The sequence below is a fragment of the Camellia sinensis genome, chromosome 8, assembly GCF_055761805.1.
Source record: "Camellia sinensis isolate YWXY chromosome 8, ASM5576180v1, whole genome shotgun sequence".
Lineage (NCBI taxonomy): Eukaryota > Viridiplantae > Streptophyta > Magnoliopsida > Ericales > Theaceae > Camellia > Camellia sinensis.
The window spans coordinates 121,401,754-121,427,787 of record NC_138968.1 but is presented as its reverse complement, the minus strand read 5'-3'; the positions used below and the strand labels follow the sequence as shown (position 1 = coordinate 121,427,787).

At 34.1% G+C, this 26,034-nt stretch overlaps 1 protein-coding gene across 1 annotated transcript; it reads left to right on the top strand.

The window, feature by feature from the left end:
• Positions 1–6,332: 6,332 nt before the first annotated feature.
• LOC114261541 (transcription factor DIVARICATA) lies at positions 6,333–8,187 on the top strand. Its single transcript, XM_028201822.2, has 2 exons — positions 6,333–6,955; positions 7,730–8,187. Exons 1-2 carry the CDS (start codon positions 6,543–6,545, stop codon positions 7,992–7,994), a joined length of 678 nt encoding a protein of 225 aa, XP_028057623.2. The 5' UTR covers positions 6,333–6,542; the 3' UTR covers positions 7,995–8,187.
• The last annotated feature ends 17,847 nt before the right edge of the window (positions 8,188–26,034 follow it).

Sequence of the window (26,034 nt, the reverse complement as noted above, 5' to 3'; positions counted from 1 at the left end):
AAACTGATTGCCGGAGTGTATCGGTTTAAATGCATTTCTAACTGTTTGATTTCTGAATGATCTGTTCGTGTTTTAATTTTGAACTGTAAATTGAAGGCCTTATCGACGACTGAATCAGAAATTGATTAGTGTTTTATGCTAATTAGAATTTATGTGATTTTATGGTAGATTTAATTAAATTTTTTTTTTTGGGATGAATAAATTAGCACTGTTAATGTTAAATCATTGAACTTAGTTATTTACCTTATTGCCATTGAGTGGGCCTTCCTCAAATTCATTGTTGAAACTTAATTTATGCACTTTGATACACCTTTCTTCAGCCACTTTCTAGGCCTAACCGTGAGAGAGAGAGAGATAGGAGAAAATTGAATTCATCTAGAATTCTTGCTTGAATTTAGAAGGCTTGAAGAGGAGATTGCAAAATTGGGCTTCCATACCTTGAAATTCAAGACCTAGGTAGGATATTCATCCTTTGGTTTATGTATTTAAGTTGTTACATGCTTGGTCCATGGTAAAATTGATGATTAGAGTCTAGAATTGGCTCAAAGTGTTGTATTGAGTAGCTATGGTTGCATGCATGTCCATGTCATTGAGTTTTAAGGTCTTTTCTATGAAAATTTCTACATGCATGTTCATGTTTTTGTTATAGTCCATGAATTCACCTTGATTTTGAGCTCAATCTTACTTTTGGTCATGTTTTAGAGCATTGGAATTCATGTGAACTCATGCATGTTAAGTTTTTGCATTGTTCTTGAAGTTCTTTGAAATTGTGTTCAATTGACTTACCCTTGGGCTTTGATTTTACAAATTGATCTTCAAAACATGCTATATTGTTGGTTTTCAAGTGCTTTCCAGAAAATTGGCCCCAAAGGTTGAGTTTTGAGATGTTGAATGCTTAGTTTGAGCTTGGGAGGCAAATTTGGAAATTTCAGATTTTGGCTTCCTCGCTCGAGCGAAGGATTCCATGCTCGAGCGACCATCTTTTGTTTAGAGCTCTGCTCGAGCGACGGAATGCTGGCTCGAGCGTAGATTGCAAGCTCTCAAGTTTTTGTGCGCCAAACACATGCTCGAGTGACGAGACCTACGCTCGAGCGAAGAGCTGTGTCTCACGCTCGAGTGAGCATCGAGCGGGGATTTTCAACATCCAGTACTTTTGTATTTTTATAGACCGCTCGAGCGAGGAAGTATACGCTCGAGCGACCCCTCTGTTTTGGTAAGCTCGCTCGAGCGAAGAAAGCCACACTCGAGCGAGACCCCTGTTTCAGCAAAATTTTGAAAAGTGTTTTAAAGTATAACTTTGCATCCTCATCCCATCCTAAGCATTCTTAGGCCATGTTTAACGCATCTTAATGAGGATAATGTTATAGAACCACACCAAGTCATGTTAGGGGCTAAGTTATTAATCCCGAGTGTGTTCGTTTTGCAACTGTAGGGTTAGTATCCGAGGACGCTCGTTAGCTTGTCTATAGCCCAGCACTCTGTGAGTAACAATGTTGTAAAAATACGTTCAATCATATCTATTTCTGAACGATTGACTGTACTGTTTTCTGAAATGACAATGCTTACTGAATGAATGTTTGTCCTATTTTTATGAATTGTACTTGTGGCATTCATAGCAACTTACTATTACTGTACTGTTACTGTTACTGCTACTGTTACAGAGATCTCTGTCGGTTCCAATAATTGGAACTACTACTGTTAACTGTTATGATGGCTATCAACTGACTGTTCGGTCTGTTAAGACCTACTGTACTATTTTGCTATTGGATGTACCACATATGACTGCTTTGGTTTCTAAATGACTGATACGACTATTTAATTACTGAAAGGACATTCATTCTTAACCTCTTTACACAGTTGTTATTCACCGAGCTTTAACTTACTGTTTATATTTATATGTAGGTGTCTAGGCACCGGACCGGAGCTAGGAGCGTCGGGTTAGCTCTTGTTTTGTCAAGCCAACCACTGTGCCTCACTTCGAGGTTCCAAATCTGTCAAGCCAAGGTAATTTTTGGAATGTCTCAGTTTCACCCTTCTGTCTCTGTTTGGAATGAATGTTTTAGACTTGACTGTACAGTTATGTTGGAGGGACTCGATCCCTAACCTGGATGTTATGTGCACTCGTTATGTAAATATGTTTTGGTTATGTATGTGAATACGTTCAGAAAAGTCTTTTTGCATATAGAATGTCACAACTCATTGGACATCTTTCTATTGCTGTTTGGCTTCCGCCAGCCCCTTACTCTGTATTACTGTCATTTCTGTTAAGCAGGCCTTTGGTAATCACCGATTACTGGCCGGTTGCGATGCTAAACTCATAGGGGCGGGTTTGGGTCGTGACATATACACTTCTCTTTTCTTGTTTTAATAGAAAATTTTTTTAAATTCTGAACAAGTTGTTTTTAAGTTTTTGTTACAAGCGGCAAAAACTGTAAAATTTTGTAGTTTCAATTTTTTGTGCTGGAATGAATCATGGTTTAAAACTGTAAATATTTACAGTTTCATAACATTCTTTAGAACTGTAAAATTTTACAGTTTCATAACATGTTTTTTAGTTTAATTAATAAGAATAAATGCTCAATAGATTTTTGCTTTAAAACTGTAATATTTTACAGTTTCAAAACTTACTTTTCAATTTAATTAATATTGGAAATTATTTACTTAAACCCTACAAAAATTAAAAAATAACATTTTTTTCCCCATTGTTGCTATTTTTTGTTGTTACATTTTTTTTCCTTTTAGTTTATCAATATTTAGCACGTTTTGCTATGTTTTTTCACTCTAATTTCTCCATTCTTTTTTTTTTTTTTTTTTCTTTCAGACAATATTCTTTACATTTCGGTGACTTCTATTGACGTTCAAAACACTCCGATGAACTTCCGGCATTGCTCCGGCGACTTCCCGGTGATGCTGAACATTCCGGCGAGTCTCCAGTGATCGTCTGACGGAAGTCCGATGGTAGTGGGATGTAGCAACATCTGTAAATTTTTTTTTTTCTTAAAAAGGAGTTTTTGGTAACAATTAAAAATATATAGGACTAATTGGTGTAAGTATTTTGTTTTGAGATTAGATGAGTTTTGAATTTTGTGTATGAGACTTATTGATAAGTTCTCCAAAAGGTTTTAACCTGGATTATAATTCAAGTGATTATTCGTGATATTTAGGTGTCAATGAAATGAAATTTTAAGTTGAATTAATACGTCGACATGTATTAATCTAAATTTTAATAAATTATTAACATTCTGCTAACATCCTACCATATAATAATTACCATACAATAAGATGTTAATTACTTGGTAGAATTAGATTACTACAACGCACTGACTCCACTTCAAGAATTCAAACTTTAAATCTCATCAACTAGCACTTAAGTGTCTTTTCATTATCATTTGGGCTATAGTTCGAGTCTCAAAAATGCAATTGACCATCTGAAATATGTTCCAATGTACAATTTACATCTTGAACATTTAATTATTTTAGGAAAAATATTGTTACAATAAAATTAAATTAAAGGTAATTTATTCCACTTATTTATGAGTCTCAAAAATGCACTTGACCATCTGAAAATGAAATATGTTCCAAAGTACAATTTACATCTTGAACATTTATTTATTTTAGGGAAAATATTGTTACAATCTAATTAAATTAAAAGTAATTTATTCCACTGATTTTTTAGGAAGCTATGTATTTTTAAATAATTTATAAGTGACAACTTGCGCCAATTGATATTTTAAACCACCAATTGCACTTTTGAACATACTTTAACAAATAAATTAGCCAAGCCATAAAGAGCACGTTCAAAGTCTCTTCTCCCCTATTCCCCTATAATGCCAATATTGACCAAAGTGCTTTATTCATTTTTTCAATTAGTAAAAGTTAGGTATTAGATGTTTGAGGAAAAAAGAAAATCTACTAATGAGAGTATCATCAACCAGTCCTATGTGCTTTACTTGGGCATTCTATGTCAATAATTTGCTTTTTTTTTTTTTTTTTTTTTTTTTTTTTTTTTTTTTTTTTTTGGGGGGGGGGATAGGATGTCAATAAATTAATAAACAGTCAAAAAAATCAAAAACTCATTATAAGTTGTCAGCATTTTCTTTACTTTTATGTATATATTTTTATAAAAAATTAAACAGTCAATTAAAATAACTAATTTTCAAATAAGGCGCTAAGAGTCTGTTTGAGAACTTGACATTTTTAGTTATTTTTTGACTTTCTGACATTTCATAATTATTTTGAGTCTGTCAGAATTGTTTTGAGAATTAATGTGTGCATAATTATCATATTATTTGAAAATGACCAAATAATGTATCGTTGGTTGTGGATTAAAATATACCATCACATCCTGTTAACAACATTTGTAAAATATACCATCTTAGTTATACTATTAATGCATGTTTACAATGATTTGAACTTGATAGTATAATGCACATTAGTCTCATTAACGTTGTTTAAGTATTGCGTTAACTTAAAAGACTTCCACAAAAACAAAATCAAGTTAGAGTTTAAGTTCATACTATCATAATGATTAGGGAAATTCTCATATATACACTTTTAAAAATGGTATATCATATATACTTTTAATTATATTATTTTCTTCTTTTTAATTATTTTTTTTAGTTATGACATTATTTTAATTATAACTTATGAATTCTTTAATTCTATCTTATGTTGTATTTAGTTATGATTTTTTTTAATTATAACTTAAAAAATTAAAATTATGCCATTTTTTTATTTTTAATTATAAAATACATATGATTTTTACGTTTCTCTAATGATTATCAATTATTTTTTTCCTGTCATATTTTATTATTTATGTCAATTTACAGAAATATTCATTAATATAATATACTAAAAATATAGTACTACGTAAAATTTGTGTTGTAAGAGCATCTTTAACGGTTCAGTATTTTTTCACTAAATTTGAATAAAAAATGGCTCATTTTCTCAATCTGATATCAGTTGCTTCAACGGTGCATCAAAAAGAAGAATCATCCCGTGGGTCAACCGGTTGGTCGACCGGTAAGGCAATTTTTTTTTTTAAAACCTTTTTGAACTATTTGAACCTACCTAACCGTTGGATCAATTTTTTTTTGAACCGTTTGAACCAGTAATTTGAACCATTGGAACCAGTTCACAGGCTAATTGTTGGACCATTTGCATGAGCTGGTCGACCAGGTGGTCGGCCACCATGTGTAAAATTTTTACAAATTTCTGTTTTAACGGTTATGCACAGTGAATTGGTGAAAGGAGCAACCCATCTTTAGTTTGGTGAAACGTTTGATGTTTTCTCAATTTGATACTGTTTTGGTGCAACCGTTGGAGCAAAAAAAGTAACTTTTTTTCATCAAATTTGAATTTGATGTTGGATTTGGTGAACCGTTGGAGATGTCCTAAGTAATTTTTTTTTTAATAATAAATATGAGAGCTTTTTCAATGTTTTGTTTTTTGTTTTATCAAATTTAAATTTAATGAAAAATGCACAAAATTGATGCTCCAACATTATTATCAAATTAATATCAAATTGATGATATATTAAATTTTTCATCAAATTGAGGATGTTAATAAATGAGCACTATCCGGCCGATTGTCTCCTTGGTCGACTATCTCCTTGCAAAATTGAGGAAAAATTTGCTTTAGAATTTGAACAAATTACACTAGTCGTTTGACTGGCCTCACATCTCCCAATTGTTCTTTCGGTCGACTGGTAGTTTGATGAAATCCCAAATTACTCTGATAGAATGCGCGATATCTAAGAAAACTTTTACTCCTATTTGATATATATAAAAAAGAAGAAGTAAACATTGGAAATGCTCTAAGAAATGAATCTGATTTTGTTTGGGAAGTAGGTTAAGACTAATTTAGGCCTTGTTTGGGAACATGCTATTTTAATAAGGTTTTGGTTTTTTTTATTAAAATATAAGTTTAAAAAAATTAGTATATTTGGAATGATTTTTTAATTTTTTATGAAAAGATGTACAAACAGTAAACAGAAAAGAGAATTTTTAATTTTTTGATAGAGATTGATAGTTTTTAAAATTTTTTTTAATAACTTTTTAACTTTTAGGCTAAAATAGTGAGTTGTCAAATGAAACCTCAGCCTATTAAAAGACAAAATAAATTAAAAAAAATTAATAAGAAAAAATGTCATATCTAAATCATAATTATTTAATTTTTTTATCATAAAATTAAAAAAAAAAAATAAATTCTTCTTAAGCAAATTTGTTTTAATCAAATTATAAAACAAATTAAAAAAATTATTTCGAAACGAAAGCTAAAATCCAGCTCTATATGGAAACGCCCTTTAGGCGGCTACGTGTTGTAATTGTACTCTAAATAATTTAAAAAAACAAAAAAATGTTTTTGAAAAACACCCAAAACGACTCATCACTTCACACCTATATATATACAACTGATATGCGCACACTCTCTCTCATATTAAAAAAAAATCCCAAAACGAAAGTCTCCCCTTAAATCTCTCACCAAAATCTAGAGACGCAGAATCAAACCCCCCTATATAAATAGCAAATCGATTCAATTCAATGATGTTTGGCGATCATCATAATTATAGTAGCAGTGATACTAATCGGTGGTCGATGATCGGCAATTCCTCGGCGACTCAGTCGTCGTCGTCATGGACGAAGTTCGAAGACAAGGTCTTCGAGCAAGCTCTGGTGATGTTTCCCGAGGAAAAGGCCGAGCGTTGGGAGATGATCGCTGAACAGATTCCGGGGAAGTCGCCGGAGGAGGTTAGGGCTCACTACGAGGCTCTGGTTCACGACGTTCTCGAGATTGACTCGGGCCGAGTCGAATTGCCGAGTTACTCCGATGATTGGTGGGATGAGCCCGAGTCCACGCCGAGTCAGATCTCGTTTGGGTCCTCGGCGGCGGCGAAGACTAAGCACGGCGAGGCCGATAGGAAGAAAGGAACCCCGTGGACGGAAGAAGAACACAGGTACTTGTTTTTTTTGATTATTTTCTTGGCTGCCAAACAGATCTTGTTATGAAATATTACTATGTTATTGATTCTTTTGTTGCTTTGCTGGTCCATCCTAGAAATTATGTAAATGTCTCTGTTTTTTTTTTGAGGATCGAGCTAGGTTTTGGAGTTTCTTGAGCGAATTGGGTTAATTAATTTTAACCTAGACACAGTTTGAGTTTTGGTGCTTTTTTGGAGTTGCGTTAATGAAAAATGTTGGGCGGGTTGCTTTCTTGGTGTACGGTCTGTTTGATTGTTGGGAAAACGGAGGAATTGGAAAAGAAAACGAAAACTTCGACGGTTTTTTTTTTAATTTATTTATTATAAAGTTCATAGCTTACGAATAAAGAAAATTTTGAAAAAATTGAAATTGAATGCAATTTCATTTCTACTTCTAGAAAGTAATTTCTATTTTCTGATCCCTGAAACAAAGGAAACGAAAACTGAGAAGATAATTTTCTTGGAAAAATCATGTGGAAGAATTCATCATTTTCAGATTTTGTTTGTTTGTTTGTTTCTTTCTAGTTTATGTTATGAGTTGGACACAGGTTTTTGAAACATCACCCCCTCAAAACAGAGTTTTATAGCTTGTGGTGTGTCCTTTTAGTGCCATTCATATCAACAATTTCAGCAAAATGCGAGAAAAATATTTAGGGGTCCTTCCAATAGGTCCTCGTGTTACCATTTTCAATGATGAAAGCTAATAATACTTAATTTTCGATTTTAATTGTTTATGTTTTCTGTTTATAGGTTATTTCTACTAGGTCTCAAGACTTATGGCAAGGGTGATTGGCGGAGCATCTCAAGAAACGTGGTGGTGACAAGAACACCGACACAAGTGGCTAGCCATGCCCAAAAATACTACCTTCGCCAAAACTCAGCGAAGAAGGAGAGGAAGAGGTCGAGCATCCACGATATCACCACCACGGTTGACACCAATTCGATTCCTCCACCACCTCAGTTCCCTAATCAAGGAGCCTCAACGGGGTATCAAAGCTTCAACTATCCCATGTAAAAAAAAAAAAAAAAAAAAAAAAAAAAGGTTTTAACACACTTGTGTATATAGAACAGTTACGGGAATCGACAAACAATCTGTAAAGTTCTATTCTTTCTTAGCTGACAGTAGATGAAAGGAACATCAAGTGAATATGAGATAATGGGTTGTGATTTTCAGTTGAGTCACCTAATGAGATTTAGGCTTAACACAATAGTGTGAGTGAAATTATTTCTGGGTTTTTGTTTTTGTTTTTGTTTTTTTTTTTGAAATTGCTTTAATTATGAGTGGTATATTTCTATGTTTAAATTTCTATAGATTTGTAAATAGTTAAACGATGACAGGCTTATCCTATGCTCAATTCTGAGTGGTATATTCTGTCTGAATTTCTATCAATTTGTAAATAGTTAAACGATGACAGACTTATCCTGTCCTCAGTGCTTACCCAATTATGAGTGGTATATTCTATGTTTGAATTTCTATAAATTTGTAATAGTTTAATGATTACAGTCTTTGTATCCTATCCTCCGTGCTTACCTTAATCTTCCATTTGGTTGAGAAATTTAAACTGAGATTTAGAAAAAAAATAAATAAATAAAAAAGTGTAAAATTATGTAAAATATAAATATATTTTATTTATTTATATTTAATTTTTTATTTTTAAATCCCTTCTCAAATTAATCCTGAGTGATTTGTGTAATGATTGATATTCGATGTCAGACGTGATTAAACAGTGAGGAATATAACTCTTGAAATTCCATTCTTTGGTTGCATGTAAGTTCAGGTTTGACTCTCTTATACTTGAGTTTCTTGTATTTGAGTTTTTTAAAAAGATAGTTAAAAATTATGGCTGGATTTGGTTATGTTTTGAAAACGTGGTTCTGTGCTTACATTTAAATATGATGTTTGGAACGAGTTTTGGAATCACTTTTTAAAATTTTGCATAGAATTCTGTCTCAGGTGTGGCTTTCGGAATTTTTTTTTTTTGCAAACTTTGCCTAATCGGTCATCCCATCGGTTGACTGGAATAGTGAATTTTTTTTTTAATTGATATGTTAATTTTTATATGTTCGAAAACAACATTTTCTGAAATTTTTAAAATTTTTTATGTGCTTTAAAATAATTTTGAGTTGTATGTTTGGTAATAAGTTGTAAATTTTTGTATCAAATATTAAATGTCACATCAATAATTTCTCACTCAATTCAAAACTCTTTTCAAAACTCTTTTCAAAACTATTTTTAAAACTCTTTACCAGACAAATTTTTCACACTCAAATCATAATTCTAAACCTCACAAACTCAAAATAAAATTCATACTCTCAAATCATAGTTACAAAGTTCTACCGAACGCAACTTATATTTTTTGAGTTTTTTTTTTTAAACTTTTTTGTGAAAGCGAAAAGTGAATTAGAAGTCGAGAAGTGGTCTAAAAATTAAAAGGTTTTTAAAAAAAATAAAAAAATTAATAACTTATATAAAAAAAAAAATCAAAAATTTTTTATTCTTTATACTTTTTATATCTTTTCGTAAAAAAATTAAAAAATTATTTTAAATATATTAATTTTTATATATTATATTTTAATTAAAAAATTAAAAAATTACTAAAACAATTTGTTTCCAAACTGGACGTTAATATATTGGATTCCATGTGACCTCAGATATAGAGCAAACTTGCATACTAGGTTGTTGTGGATTGAAGCTAATGTCCAGTTACGTTTTTTAAAGGTGCTTGATTTTGATGGTTTACCAATTTTCTGAGTGTGACTTTTTAAAGATATTCAAGCAACCCCAATTCAGGTCACACATCAGCAACAATTGTGAGTTGTTGGGATTGAATTAGACAGTTTATAGATCCACCGTAATTCACATAACAAAAGTGCTTTTAGACCACTAATTAGTGGTGGTTCTAATGATGTGGCAGTGGGTTCTATCCACTGCCACATGTGTTTTGTGCCTTATTTTATTTTTTTTTTTCAATTGTCACCTCATTAGTGGTGATATTAGTGATGATAAATTAGTGGTCTATAGCATTGCTCTTCACATAATGTTTTAGACACCAAACATGTGTATACATTGTGCAAAAAGGCTAGAGTCCCAAAATTTAGGATCCTGGATGTATTTAAAATTGGATTTAGATGGTGAAGATTGAATTGATACAGTATGAGATCTACATATAAAATAAATTTAAAATATTGATATAAAATTTTAAATAATTTTAAAATTTTTATGTCCATTATATTAGTGACGCATTTTGGCACTTATAAAATTGTCAACAGCCTCTCTCTCTCTCTTATGGAGAGAGATATCGATACAAAAGTCACAGGATTTACACAGCAATCATGATATTCATGATGAGAAAATGAATTTGTTTCGATATTGGATTTATAGAAGCACTTGCAAAAGAAATAAAATAAAATAAAATAAATAAATATAAAAATTAGTTAAACACGATTAAGCTACTAACAGGGTTTTAATGCAGGCATTAGTGGACAAATTAGTATTGGTGCATTGTAACAGTATAGGAATTATTTAACTTCTGTAAAATTTTAAAAATCATTAGTTGTAAAGACAGAGGAAAAAAAAAAAAAAAGCTTTATATATAGTCACATCCTTTATATATAGTCAAATATTTGGCATGAATTGGTTATAAACTAGTGAGTAATATTTCAGTCACATATTTTTTTAAAAATATTTTTTATTGTTTAATTACCATAGAAAGGAACCCGTATCACTGTGAGTTGGTGGTAAGAAATGTTAAAAAAGTGTGACTATAACCTGATTCCAGGGCGGAGCTATTCATTGTTTGACACCACTTGGATTTTCAAATTTAGTTCAAATACATGTGAAATTTTGTCCAACAGTTTTGGGTTCCAGCAAAATGACACCAGTGAATCTATAAACAAAATATTAAATTTTAGAGTTTTATAAATTGACCTAATGAGGTTAATATATATATACAAAATTTTAAAATTTTAGAAGGAAAATGTCGTATAAATTCTTTTATTCCTTTTACTAACAAATTCGTCATGCAATGATGAAATTTTTAGAAATTAAAACATAAGGCTTGGTTTGGGAAGTGGGTTGACTTTTTAGCTTTTTGACTTTTTTGGCTATTTTAGCCTGTACTAAAAAGCTTGATTTGGGAAGGACTTTTTGGCTTTTTTGGATTTTTTTGGTGAGAAAAGAGTGTAATGATTATGGGTTAGATGTAATGTTTTGTTTTTTGTGACTAAAATAGCCTATTTTGTCTTTTGTGGCTAAAATAGCCAAAAAAGCCCAAAACCTAAGTTGCCAAACAGAGGCTTTACTTTAATGATATAATAGATGTCATATCAGCGAGTAAAATTTTATTTCTTTATATAACATTATTCTTTTATGAAACAACCTCAGTGTTTTTTCATTCATTTGCTTCCTCAACGCTTTATATTCTAACAACCACTGTTGCATTTCTTCATTTGTTCTCTCTCTGTCTCTCTCTTTTAGTGTTTCTGTTGATTTTTTTGGCTTTCGAAGGCTAATAATGTAAATTTAAACGTGCCAGTAATGATCAATTCGTCCTTACAGATTTTATAATTACCAACCAATTATCAAGCGATTGTGTTGAAATTCTTTCAGCCTCAATAAAGAGGACTTTTACTGGTAGCTTGTTTAGGAGAAAATTATGAATAGTAACAAGTAAATATAATTCATAAATCGAATTTCATTAAGCAAATAAAAACTTACAATGAAGTTACAATGACCCAGTCTTGACAAGGTTCACAACAACAAACTACTGAAAAACTACTCATAAGAATTGAAGTGCAGAAGTGCTGGAAATGTAAAGAATTGGAAATATAAAAAACATGGAAAGAAAAATATGAAGTAAATGATTGGTTTTTGGATCTGAGTCTTTAGCACTCTCTGCTATTTATACTCTTTAGTGATAACAGTCGAAGTGGGCTTCTAACTGTCGAAATACGTTTCCACGATCTTTGGTCATGGCTCCGCTCAACTAGCTCCCACTACGCCTCTTTTGCAGTTAGGCTTTCTTTTTGAATTTGAATTTGAATTGTAGGTAACCATTAGGCTACGTCATCTCGCGCCTCTTAACTATTCAGATGCCACGCAGATCCGATACTACCAATATGCACTACCATGTGTCTGTCTTTGATTGGAGATTTGCTTTAATTCTTCAAATTTCCCTTTAGGTGCCACGCATCACTCTGCAATTGGTTTTTACAATTTATATAGCCAACATTACCCTCTACACTAATATATCCAATACTTGGTGATATTAGTGGACTAGTACAATCTACCACGTCCTAGGACGTGCATATAACTGTTTTTTGAATAATGAAGCAGTGAACTTCATTAAATCCTTGTGCTTTGCACTTCTATTTTTGGAGTAGACGAAAAGACTGGTACATTCCCAATGGCCAATCACATATTCTCTTGCATTGATCGAGCATACGAGGAGTCTTTGGAAGATGATTGCAGGCCTTGAAAGAACCTTAATGCATTTATTGGCTACACTTATCTGCCTCCATTTATACAAGTCATGGAAGCTTTTGCAAATTACCAACCTTTAGACCAAGAATCTGCCAACTACAAACCTTTAGACCATGCATTTGCAGAAATGGATCTTAGAAGCTCCTCTTCTGCCCCACCACTCTCCGCATGGGACAAAACCGCTTCTTCTTCCTCCAAGTCCATTAGCTGAGAAAGTTGGTTAAAACCTGATGAACCCCAATTAAGGGAGTGGATTCATCATCGATTTGTTGAATGCGATGATCCCCTTTCTGTTCTTCTTTTTGCTCAGAGCTTAGTGGTTTATCCTTATATACCCATTGATCACCGACAGAGTCTGGAAGACAACTTGCTTGTGGCATGGTACACGTCTTCCATGCCAGCGAAGATAGTGCGAGAAACTCCTCATCTAGACGAAGCACAGGGATATAATAATCCGTCATTCTTGGCTAAGAAGGCAAAACTTTGCTCTTTTGACTGGCTTAAATGCGTGAATGACCCCCAGTTCCCCTCTTTCTTCGGGATGGATTCCTCTGCACCTCCTCTCCCTTAGAATCCTCATTAGATGGAGGAATTGAAACTTACTCTTTTCGAGAATCAGTTTTTTCCTTTCTACCAACCTTTAGCTCTTCCAACTGCATTTGAGCGACACAAAGCTCACCTTCTGCTTGTTGCCTTCTCTCACTTACCTTTCATTGTTCTTGGAGACGAGATTCCTCTTAAGAACTTCCCATGGGCTTGTGATGTTGTGACTCAGGGTCATGTTCTCAACCCCATTGCCCAGATAGAGCTTCAAGGTTTTTCGGATCAACTTCCATTCATTCTTCATTGGTACAAAATTTCTTTGGCTACCAGTGACTCTTTGGATGAAATCACAGCCAATCGAATTCAAACTTGGTATGAAGCAGAGAACCTTATTGAAGAATATGATGACTTCAAGAATAAGGATTTAGTGTACTGGGATGATTTAAATATGGATGAAATGGAGAAAGGCTTGAAAGAGACAGAGTTCGAGGTGAAAGCTGAACAACTTTTTCACCAAATAAGAGCATACCGACTACAACAACCTAGCTTTGATAGGATAGAAAATAGAATAAACAAAGAATATAAGTTCATTGAACACTGTTGGGTTAAATTTAATGAACTTGTAGGCCTTTCTAATGTAATTACTTACATATCAATAAAACTAAGGGTTTTCTTTCCCTATTTGGCATGACCTGGTTTTTATGTTCCAATTGCATGCTTGTGACTATTTTATTCACACAATTCAAATAAAATTAGAGCTTCGAATTAACCAAATTTTGCTTCGAAGTCTGATTTGAACATCTCCAAAGTATGGAATACTTGAAGCCTAATTTGAATATCTCCAAAGTATGGAATACGATTGACAATTTTGCCTTAAGTCTTCTCATTCCAATCGCATGGTCAACATAATCTAACAGCTTTGAATTAACCAACCTTTGTATCAAAGTTACTTTTAAGTGCTTCGAAGTATGGAACTACTTTTAAAAGTAACAATGCTGCTTCAAAAAAAAAAAAAAAGGATTTATTTTGACAGAAAATCCCAAAAGGAGTTTTTTATGTTCAGGTAAGTTTTTTTGGATTTCGATCTTTTATTTGACTTGATACTGGCTTTGCAACTTTGAAGTCTAAAAGAATCAAATTCTAGTTACAGAATACTTCAAAGTTCACTTCAAAGGATTTTATCTTTTACAAAAAACCTAAGAGCAAGTCCTCAATCCCTTCGAAGCAGATCAAACCTAAACATTCTTGCATTCTTAGGCATAAAATGTGCTTCGAAGTCAACTACTTGCTCTCGAAGCCCTCACTGGATGTTTGACATCTGGTTTTGGAGCCAAATCCTGGGTTCGAAGCCAAATATCTGTTTTCGAAGCCAATCTGAGTGTTTGAGATACGTTTCCCTTCCAAACAAGCACCATTGAGAGAAACTTTCCATGCACTTTCAGGACTCCTTTGAATTTTAAGACAAAGGCTTAAAGTCATATGGGTTCCAAAATCGGTCAAACAATTATCTTGGGTCGTTTTACTCATTTAGACTGATTGGGCATCTTTCGGACATAAAGGTTTTAAAAAAACCCTTTCTCTTCGCGCTTTTAACTTACTTGCTTGCCCAAAACACAAACGCTTCATTTCTATTGCTCTCTCTTTCTTTTTACTCTTTTTCTCAGCTTCTTCCTCTGAAAACTTCTACTAATGGCTTCTTTCTCCTTGAAAGTACCAGTTGTGGAGCGTGTGAGCCCATCCGTAGCTTTGAAGAGGGTTATCGCTAAAGAATGTAAGAAGTTCAAAGCTGGCAAACAAAGTGCTATCGATGGGTGTATTTTCATTCCCAATCGTCACGAGCAACATGAATATGTGCTTGGGCCTATTTTTAAGGAGGCCCCTACTCAACTTCCTGCTTTATACCCGCATTTGGAGGATCACTGCCTCCTTTGTGAAGGTGGTCTTGATTGGGGAAGCTGGAGGATGAATTGACCCCATCGCTGCTGGCCCACAATAAGGCCAGAATGAGAGGAATGGTACGATCAAGTTATTCCCACCAAGTCATTGGATCTCCAGGAACTTTGCCTCTTCGACACCCTTCAACTATCCAGGTTCACTATTTCGAAGGATCCATTTTTAATACCTGCTGCTCTTTATTTTTGGAACTCTGCTTTTAATTTCTTCCAATTTATATGTGGTATGATGGCCCCTACTATCCTTGACATCTGCCATCTTTTAGGGTTATCTCCTATTGGTACTCCCTTTGATCCAAACTATCTTGATCTTTACGTCTCTTTTTCTATTCCTCTTTCGAACTCATCCTATAGTGACTTTGTCAAATTTGAGAACGAAAGGGAAGGCCTTGTAACTGATAGGGAACTCTTTTCTTTTTTATTGTATTGGCTTTGTAAATTCCTTTTCTGCACCTCTTCTCAAAGGATTATGCCTGAGTTTGCTCCTCTCGCTGAAGCTTTTGTTTTGCATAAAAAGGTAGCTTCAACTCCATATGTTTTGGGTCATGTCGACAGAACTTGCTCTCAATATTGTGAAAAACCCATGGATGCCAATCAAGGAGGCCCATTTTGGATACTCAAACTCTGGCTTTTTGCATACTTCACTAACTTGCACTCTAAATGCCTAAGATTTCTATCACCAGACCCTACCTCTTACGGCATGAAGTTTGCTAGGATCTTTCTTTACCCTTCCAATTTTGCCTTCTACTTTTCTTTTTTCCATCGACTTCCAACTTCCTCTTCTAGCCTTTTTTTCTGTCCCTTCGAAGCCAACATTGGACTAGCCTGGCTGAGGGCCTTTTTGGGTGACAAGTCCTGCTCTAAGCTTCAACACAAAGATATATGGGCTTTCATTTTGATTCCGAGGGAACTATTCTTTGGCAGTATAAATCCTAGAGCTTATAAGTGTATTTTTGAGCCCTACTGCTTTGCCCAATTTGCTAGGCAATTTGGATTCACTCAGGGGTTTCCTATCCCTTTCTGCAGCCAATCCAACTCAAATCTTGTAAGTAGAGAACTGAAGGTTCCAAGGTCCAAGCTAGAGAAAGCAACCTCCAAGTTGATCCAAGACTTAATTGATTTTGAATACTTACCCTTCATTTCTCAAGACAATACATTGAAAAGATACCAAAATTGGTGGACGGCCAATATGGATGTGCACTTGGCCATCCCTCCTCAAGATTTGTTAGTGGGACTAGATGTGCCTCAGGCCAAGTCCAAGGAAACTAGGATCATCACTTCCTCTGCTGCCCCTACTATCCCAACTCCTACTTCTGCTACCGCAAAGACTATTCCTGCTACCCCATCTCCTCCTTCTAGAGTTACTAGAGCTGCTTCGAAGAAAGGTGTGCACTGTTGCCTCCCTTCTTTCCCCCCCCCCTCATTTTCTCTTTATGATGCCTTACTTAGTTATTTATAGCCTCTCTTTGGTACAGGAGCCTCACAGGAGGACTTTCCTCAGAGAGTTCAAGCCTTGAATATCCTCAAAGGCAAGCAGTAACAACAGAGGAAGAGAAAACTTCTGTTTGATCCTGGAGAGGAGACACCTGAGGTTCCCATAGAAGAGGAAGAATCAGAGAAAGAGAAAGAAACACCATTAAAGAAGAGAAAGAAAATAACAGTTTCTCTTGCTGACCATCTTGAAGAGGAGACACCTAAGGCTCCCATAGAAAAGGAAGAAGCAGAGAAAGAGAAACAAACACCATTGAAGAGGAGGAAGAAAATAACAGTTTCTCTTTCTGACCTTGTTGGTGATCCTATTTACGAGGCAGCTGCTAAGGTCGTGGAAGAAGAACATTCTAAAGAAATTATCATATTTCAGAGGTCTGAAAAGAGGAGTTAGCAACAAATACTAAAGGATGAAGCTGCTGCTGCTGATGCGCTACAAAGGGAAGCTGCAAGGAAAAAATAGATTGCTGAGCTATATGCCTTTGCAGCTCTCCAATCATTACCAATACAACCTCTAAGGCTGGTAATTTCTCCCTTAACTCCTTTTGATTCCCTCTCAAGATTTAACCAGAAGAATTAACATTTTCTTTCTATTTTTTGTTTATGCAACAACAGTCATTCCTCCTCTGACATTGGCCTCTTTGGTCTCAAAAAGAACAAGGAAGGCTTATACTGAAGTGCCAATGATTGTAGAGCCTATTCAGATTGTACTTCCACTTCCCAGCTTTATATCCTCGATGCCTTCCTTTTTAAAGTAAAGCATTCCACATTTCTTACGCCCAGGTTTAACACCATACCTGCCCTATCTATCTTTCCTCTTCTCTTATTTTACTTCTCCTATAATCATGGCTGCTCCTATAACCGGAGAGAATTCTAGTGGTCACTTCATCTTCAGTGATAACTGGTACTTGCAAGGAAGATATTGGTGGCTCACCAATTTTCTTTCAACCATCTAACTTCAGTCCTTCTTCTTTAGACTTGCTGGTAGCTAGGACTATTGACTCTGCGAGGTGAACTTCTACCCCTTCACCTATTCCCATGCTTCCATCTCTTCCTTCAACCAGCAATCCCTCTGTACTGATAATGTCAAAGGAGGAGATAGACATCTTCGAAGCTCAGCTAGCCAGCTTGTTTGGCATCTCTTCACCAGCTTGGGTACCAAATAGTGAGACCCAGCCATTGACCCTTGTTGATTCCTTGTTAGAGATTTTTGAGAGCTCCTCCACTGCTTCTAAGCCTCTTTACCTCTAACGGATTTGGGCACTTTCTTGGATTTACTGCAAACATTTTTAAGGATTCCATTTGAAGCTTTGCAGAGACCTATCATGAAGGATGGTTTCCTTAAATGCTTCCAGGCCTTTGAGCAATCTGATCTGGCCTTTTCAAGCCACCTATCTCAGGCAGCAGCCACCATAGACTTTTACATAAATATCTGCCAAATGGTTAAGGCTGCAGAAAAAAATTTGCTGAAGGATAAGGAGTTTGTATCCCACATCCATGCTGAAGTGTTTGAATTGAATGGACAATTATCCTATGCATCCCAGTTTCGATCTCAACTGTTGGAGAAGAAAGCTCAACTGGAAAAGGAGTTAGCAGTAGTCAACCTAGCCTTGGATCGAAATGCCAAGAAGCTACAAATTACTAACCAAGGGCTGGCTGGAAAAAAAAAGAGACATGGCTACAGCCACTCAGTTGTTCCCATCCCTTAGAAGTAGAGAATCAATTGTAAAGGAACAATTGAAACACTGTACTGATTTTTGGGCCAATTTGTGGCTACATGTATTTAACTCTTTATAAAATGAAAAACCTTTTATTATTTGTGTGTGTATCATGCTTTATCATTCTATTATTTAGCACGTTCTACACTCTTTGTGTCTCCTACATAGTTGGATAATAAGGCTTCAAGTACCTGTCATTATTTTTCTTGGGATGCACATATCCATTTACATTTCTCAAATGGTATGCTCCCCCAGGCAAGATTCTATGAATTTGATATGGTCCTTCCTAATTAGGTGACCATTTGCCAAACTTATGGCTTTTAATTCCTATTGAAAGTATTGTCTTCCATATCAAATCACATTCATCAAAGCTAATGTGCTTGACTTTCTTATTATAGCTCTTGGCTACCTTCTTCTTTTGGAAAATAATATTATTTAATGCCAAAATTCTAGCTTCATCCACACTTTCTATTTCCAAGAACATGCTTTGATGGCACTGCTCAGAAGTTAACTGGTCTTGGCATTTTGCCCTCAAGGATTTAATATTAATTTCTACAAGCAACACTGCATCATGTCCATATACTAAGGCATAAGGAGTGATTCCTGTACTTGACCTTGGAGAAGTTCTATAGGCCCACAACACATCTAACAACAAGTTATGCCAATCCCTAGGATTATCTTCCACAACTCTTTGAATTTCTTTTTCCAAGGATTTATTAGATGATTCAGTTTGACCATTTGCTTGTGCATAATAAGAGGTGGAATTAACAAGGCTAATTCCAAACTTTGTTACGAAATATTTTACCATCTTTCCATCAAATATTGTCCCATTATCTATAGTTATGGTCTGTGGGATGCTAAACGTATGGATCAATTCCTTGATAAATCCAATAACTTCAATATGATCCATAGCCTTATAAGGCTTAGCTTCGACTCATTTAGTGAAGTAATTTGTGGCCACTAGAACGAAACAATGTTTCTTCGAAGAAGGTGGATATATTTTCCCTATCATATCCATTGCCCATCCTTTAAATGGCCATGACTTCACTACTGTATGCAAATCAACTATCGGAACATGCCTTATCACACCATGCTTTTGGCATGCCTGACATCTTTTTGCATACTCTATGCAATCCTTTAGGATGGTTGGCCAATAGTATGAATGCCTTCGAAGCAACCATCTCATCTTCACACCAAGCTGATGGGCACCACAAATACCTTCATGCACCTCAGCTATAACAGTCAATTCTTTCTGTGGCCCTAAACATTCCAATAACAACCCATCTACTCCCATTTTGTAAAGAGCATTGTTATACACTATATATTTCATAGACTGTAGTTTAATTTTCCTGCTGGCCTTCGAAAATGGGCAAGTTAAATATTGAATGATTGGATGTCTCCAATCATGCTCTTCTAAGTTATTCTGGTTAACTTTTGCCATGATACCCCTTTTAGCCAAATGTGATATTTACTTTTGGTATGTTGCTTGACTTATATCCATTTGGGTATTCCCTTTTCTTTTGAAATTCGAAGCCTTTTGGGCCACATCATTGACCTTATGGTTCATGAATCTTGGGATATAAGTCACATTGGCTATCCGAAACTGAGAAAGCAAATGCAGTGCAATAACATAATATGGTAACATGCTTGCACTTTGACACTTGAAGATTTCTTTTACTTGGTTGATTACCAATTGAGAATCTCCAAATATATCAACTGCATGAGCTTATAATCTAATAAGTATCTCAAGTCCCATTATTAAAGCTTCATATTCAGCTTGATTATTGGAACAAGTAGTTTCATCTACTCTGAAACCATGTGTGGTTTCTATCCCCTGTGGTGATTTAATAATAACACTAATTCCAACCAAACCATTGACTTTTGATCCATCGAACCACATTTGCCATGGCTCAACATTGATCATATCAAGGTCCATTATCTCTTGGCTTTCTATTTGACATGGATGATCTGCCAAGAAGTTAGCTAAAACTTGTCCTTTTACTACCTTTTGGGGGACATATTCTAGATGAAATTCTGATAAAGTTAATATCCATTTGCCAATTCTTCCTCTCAACATCGGTCTAGATAATATGTACTTAACCAAGTTTGTGGTTGCAATTACCAAGGCACAACGCAAGGCACAACTTTTCTATAGCTAAGTATTTACATTTACAAGAATTTAAAAACCTACTAAGGTAATAAATTGCTTGCTCATTGCCTTCTTCATTGTCCCGGGTTAGGAAAACTCCCAATGAATCTTCTACTGCAACAATGTATAACTTCAAAGGCTTGTTGCTCCTTGGCGGCATCAACACTGGAGGTTTAGCCAAGTAGACTTTAATTCCTTCGAAAGAAGCTTGATGCTCTGCTGTCCACATAAACTCCTCTTCATCTTTCAACTTTAACAAAGAAGAAAATACTTTAGTTTTCCCTGCAGTGTTAGAAATAAATTTTCGAAGAAAATTAACCTGACCAAGGAACTTTTGTACTTCTTTCTTACTTGATGGAGGTTTGGCCTCAATGATGGCTTTAGTTTTATTCTGATCAATCTGTATTCCCTTTTTGTGCACAACATACCCCAAGAAGTTTCCAGTTAATACACCAAAAGCACATTTGAGAGGATTAAGCTTTAACTTGAACTTTCTCATTCTTTCGAAAGCTGCTACCAAGTGAACCAAGTGTTCCTCTACAGACTGGGACTTTACAACAATATCATCAATGTAACACTCTAGGTATCCTCTAATAAGATCATGAAAGATAGTATTCATTGCCCTTTGATATGTTGCCCCAACACTTTTTAGAACAAATGTCATTTTTACCCATTCGAAGGTACCAATATTCCCAGGACACCTAAATGTTGTCTTGTGGACATCCTCCTCTGCAATGCAGATATGGTTGTAACCAAAATGTCCATTCATCATAGAAAAAATCATGTGCCCTGCTGAACTGTCTACCAATAGATCCACTATAGGCATGGGGTATTCATCTTTTGGAGTTGTCAAATTTAGATTTCTAAAACCAATGCATACCCTCATCTTGCCATTCTTTTTAATCACAGGCACAATGTTAGACAACCACTCAACATACTTGGTTGTTCTAATGAAGCCTACTTTAAGAAGCTTGAGAATTTCCTCCTTCACTTTCTGAACCACTTCAGGGCTCATTTGTCTTGGTTTCTGCTTGTGTGGTTTGAAGTTAGGCTTCATAGGGAGCCTATGTTCCACTAATGACCGATCCAATCTTGGCAATTTATTATAAGACGACGCAAAACAATCATTATATTTCTTGAGGACTACTAACAACTAATTCCTGTCAATAGAACTTAACCAAGCACTAATATTTTTTAGTCCACTACGCCATAAATTAAGTTAGTTTTGCCTTCTTGGGGAAAAGTAGAAGCAAGATAAATATTCTCTCAAATTCCAATTCTAGAGAAATATATATATATATATATATATATATATTTATACAAAATCAAAATCAAAATCATCACAGAAAAATTGACAATGATAATAACAACCCATCACAGATTTGATTTAATAAAAAACATATCCATATATTCAAAAGAAATGATATTATCAAAAAAGATAACAACTATGAAACTAACGAATCAAGCCAGTAGCATAAACTCTAGTTGATGATAAGCTTGAGTTCTTCATTTTCTTTGAATTTCCATGTTTGAATAGAGAGTTTAAACAACTCGTGACCTTGACCCCAGCCGAGATCGGTTGTTTCTCCTACTTTGAATTGCTGAAAATCTATAAAGCTCTCAGTTTTGACTTTATGAAGCCATTTTTCGTCTTCAAATTCCCTATTTTCTCCGAAACACTAGTCGTCTTCACTGGGTTTGGCTTCTTTGCGGTGAAACAAGAGTCTTCACTGGGTTTGGCTTTTCGTGCTCGAGGTGACATGTTTGGCGGAGGCTCGCCATGTCTTCGTCCATGACACTATGGCCCTGCCTCTGTTTCTCATTCTCATCGTCCATGGAACGACAGATTTCATCAAGAATACTGAAAACGAATGATGGGGGTACATATATGTATTTTTGACGACTCTATTGTTGTAAAAATTCTCGTTCCCGCTATCCATGGAACGACAAATTTCGTCGAGAATACTGGTAGCAAATGATGGGTACATATACGTATTTTTGGTCATGTCCATTATATATCAGTTTAAATAACAAAGAGGAAAAAATAAGAGACAAGACTAGTAAAGAGAGCGAGTTTGTAGGGAGAGAGAGAGAGAGAGAAGAAGAAGAAGAAGAAGAAGAAGAAGAAGAAGCCACGTTAAGGTGAAGAAAATTGTGGAGAGAGTCTGTATTATAAAGGGAATGGAATTGTAGTTCAAATAAAAAAAAAAAAAAGGTAAGGGAAGGGAAGGGAAGGTAAAAATTACTATATTACTATATATTATTCATACTATATTATTGTATTACTATACTACTATATTATACCATATATAACTACTTTCATACGATATTACTATATTACTATATTAATATATTATTCATACTATATTACTATATTGCTATAGTAGGGATGACCCGTGCTTGAAGGCACTGCCAACAATTTTTTTGGTATCACGTGCTACGAAACTCAATGGTAATAAATCAATTCAAAATGGTAATATCACTTCGACTCAAAACTTCACATATAAGAAACTGAAATTGTTTCTACATATTGAATTAGCGAAAGCATTTATAAATTTCAAAATGAAAGTCCAAAAAATGAATTATATATTTGAATGTAGCATATGCAAAGAATCTAGAAATATTTGCTAAATTTAAAGTCCAAATAGCAAATTTTAGATTTTTATCCACGTCAAAATGACACATCTATACACTATAGCAAGTTAGAATGAGATAACTTTCAATAAAAGAATGTTATTGAATTAGTATCATAACTGGTAAACCTTTTGCTTTATCAGGTTTAAATTCCTTCAAATAAAGGTCAGTGAACATTTTGATACAAAAGAATCACTCTAGCTAACCCGAAAATAAATAAATAAATAAATAAATAAATAAATAATTTAACATGAGAGAGCCAACCAACGACACACCGGTAGAAGCAACGTAACCCAATGTTTCTAATATGGATCAATGATCTGCAACAAAATCACTTGCTTAAATTCGCTTCAAAAAACCAATAACTATGAAAAATCACATCAAAATGCATATGAGAAATCGGAAGAAATTGTAATGAAGAATAATTGCATCAAAAGAAACTGTAACATGAAAAATCGCATCAAAATACATATGAGAAATAGAAAAATCAATAGCTATGAATTAAGAAGAATTGAACATAACTATTATGGTCAATTGAATTATGCCATTCAATGGCGAAGTGAGAATAGACATATGTATGCATTACTAAAGTAAACAAATGAATAGAAAAGCAAATAATAGTATAGATAGATCAATTGAGAATGCCGATAAATCATACAAACCTCCAAATAGAATTAAACTCAAATTTTGTAAGGGGAGCGAATAATTTTCTTTATTAAGACTAAGAGAGTCTTGTTATAAGGAAGAAGAATTTTTGAAGGCTGTAAAACCAAACAAAATTAAAATTTTAAACAATTAAAGCTTACCTTGTGTGAAGTATCCATTTTTGGATGATCATGCTCCTTTGAGTTTCCATCCCTGTGATAATGCATAATTCATTTTCTAGTTGAAGCATTATGTATAACAATTAGTAGGCAACAAAAAAACAATCAAACTTGAAATCAATGTTAATGGGCAAATCTAACTAAAATTAAACCCAAGGTTCATTAAATAAAATTAAGTGTACTATTTTTTTAAACAAAGATTACAACCAAATACTTATAAAAGATACTTATCACAACTGAAAAACGAAAGAGAGAGAATGAAACTAATTAAACATAATTAAGTAGAGAAACAGAACAGTTAAAAAAAGAATGAGAAACATATAATTAATACTCCAAATGATATAAACAAAATAAAGATAAGTTTCCGAAAATCAATACATGAAAATTGATTTTAGAAACCCATTCAGAAACCCATTTTAATAATTGTGCTGGTTCATTTATCATTTTAATATTTTTGGAATCAAAACCATTCATAAACACATTTAAATCTAACCCATTTAAAAAAATCATTACATGACAATGGGTTTCTAAAATCTAAACCATTTCAAAAAATCATTACATGACATTCATGGCTTTCTCTCACCTTATACCCAACACCACATTTGCCTCAAACCAATCAATTAACCTGCTTACTAAAAAAAAAAGAAAGGGATTACATACTTTTCACTTTCTAGGTGATTGATAACATGTTGTATACTCCAAATCAATCACCAAGAATTTGCCCACAACATTTAAAAGGGCACTTCACCAACATTAAGGATTGAAAGTGAATGTAACGCCCTCAAAATAAACCCATAACATCATACATTTACGATAAAGAAAAGATATTTCATATTACAATCATTAGAGTATTCTTACAAAAGGTATTACATGTTGACAACAAAAGTAAGTGCCCTATAGACTTACAACTTTCCAAGTCAACACTTGGTTACAAAAGGAGAGTACTAACTGTACACAAAGTAAGCCCTTGGCTTGATATACATGTAATACAACAAAAACAACAAAAAGGGTCTAGCAGCCTCAAGCCTCCCAAGCTACGTCCTTGGAGGTGGCATAGCACCTGCACCTGAAAATGATGTCCCATATAAGGTGAGCCAACGCCCAATAGAGATATGCTAAACATAATATGAGCAATAACTAAAACATGAACATTTGATAAATGTTTAACTCACATAAATCAATTCATAATTCATCTCAATTACATGACAATTATGTCCATGTTTCATTCCATTTTCCATTACTTATCCAGTTATCAATTTATGAATAAGGTTCAGAACCTAGCCAATAATTTAATGAGACTATAGCTCATAACAACAATACTTCCATACTTCACAATTGATACACATATTTGCTGTATCAATAACACATAAAATACTTCCATACTTCATAATAGATACACATATTTGCTGTATCAACACTTCAATAGATACACAGATTTGCTGTATCAATGGAGTTCATCCCTTATCTCCTCCCAAAGAATATCCGGTTTAGGAGTCCATCCCCTATCTTCCCCTAAACCGTGGAGTACATCCCCTATCTCCTCCCACACAACACAATATATATAAGCATAAATCATATACATAACCAATCAATACATAAATTTGATGTATTATTCCAACCGTCATATTCAATGACATATTCAATTGATTAGTTTTAATTCACCTAATCATCATGCAATGTCTACAACAATCAAGACTATCCTCCACCGATAGCCCAAAGTAATTATTTTTAAACAGATAATAATTATACCAACAGATAATTTGTTAACAATTTCCAAGGTGAGTGATTAATAATTCCAACTCCACCATTCTATCTCATAATGAGCCAATTACATTATTTCCAACTCAATTTCATATTTTCACAATAAATGTCATTAATTACACTAATGACCCAAATATACCCAAATATGGCATTTTTTTCATTTTTCTCAGTATTGACCCAAAGGTCCAAATATTATCAACAACATCAATAACCTTCTTTTTAGACCCAAAACACAAATGTTTGAATCAAAAGAACAAAACCCCTCTTTCCAATATAACCCATCTCAAACCCTAACTTCTCAAATCAAACCATTTATATAAAAAGCTCAACATCTATGTTAAAGCTCATAAAGATGAGTAGGAATCCCTACCTCAAGAGATGAAACTCAAAGGAGATGATGAAGAAATCTCGAAATGCTCCAAAACCCAAGATTTTCGGATTGATAGGAAGCTCAAGCCAAGCTCTACACTCTTTGCAAAGACACTAAGGGAGTAGATCACTCAA

Bases quoted from the DNA above. Each gene is read 5' to 3' on its own strand.
- LOC114261541 (XM_028201822.2), top strand. From the start codon at position 6,543: ATGATGTTTGGCGATCATCATAATTATAGTAGCAGTGATACTAATCGG. The intron at 6,956-7,729 runs GTACTTGTTTTT...TTCTGTTTATAG, and splicing joins TGGACGGAAGAAGAACACAG to GTTATTTCTACTAGGTCTCA.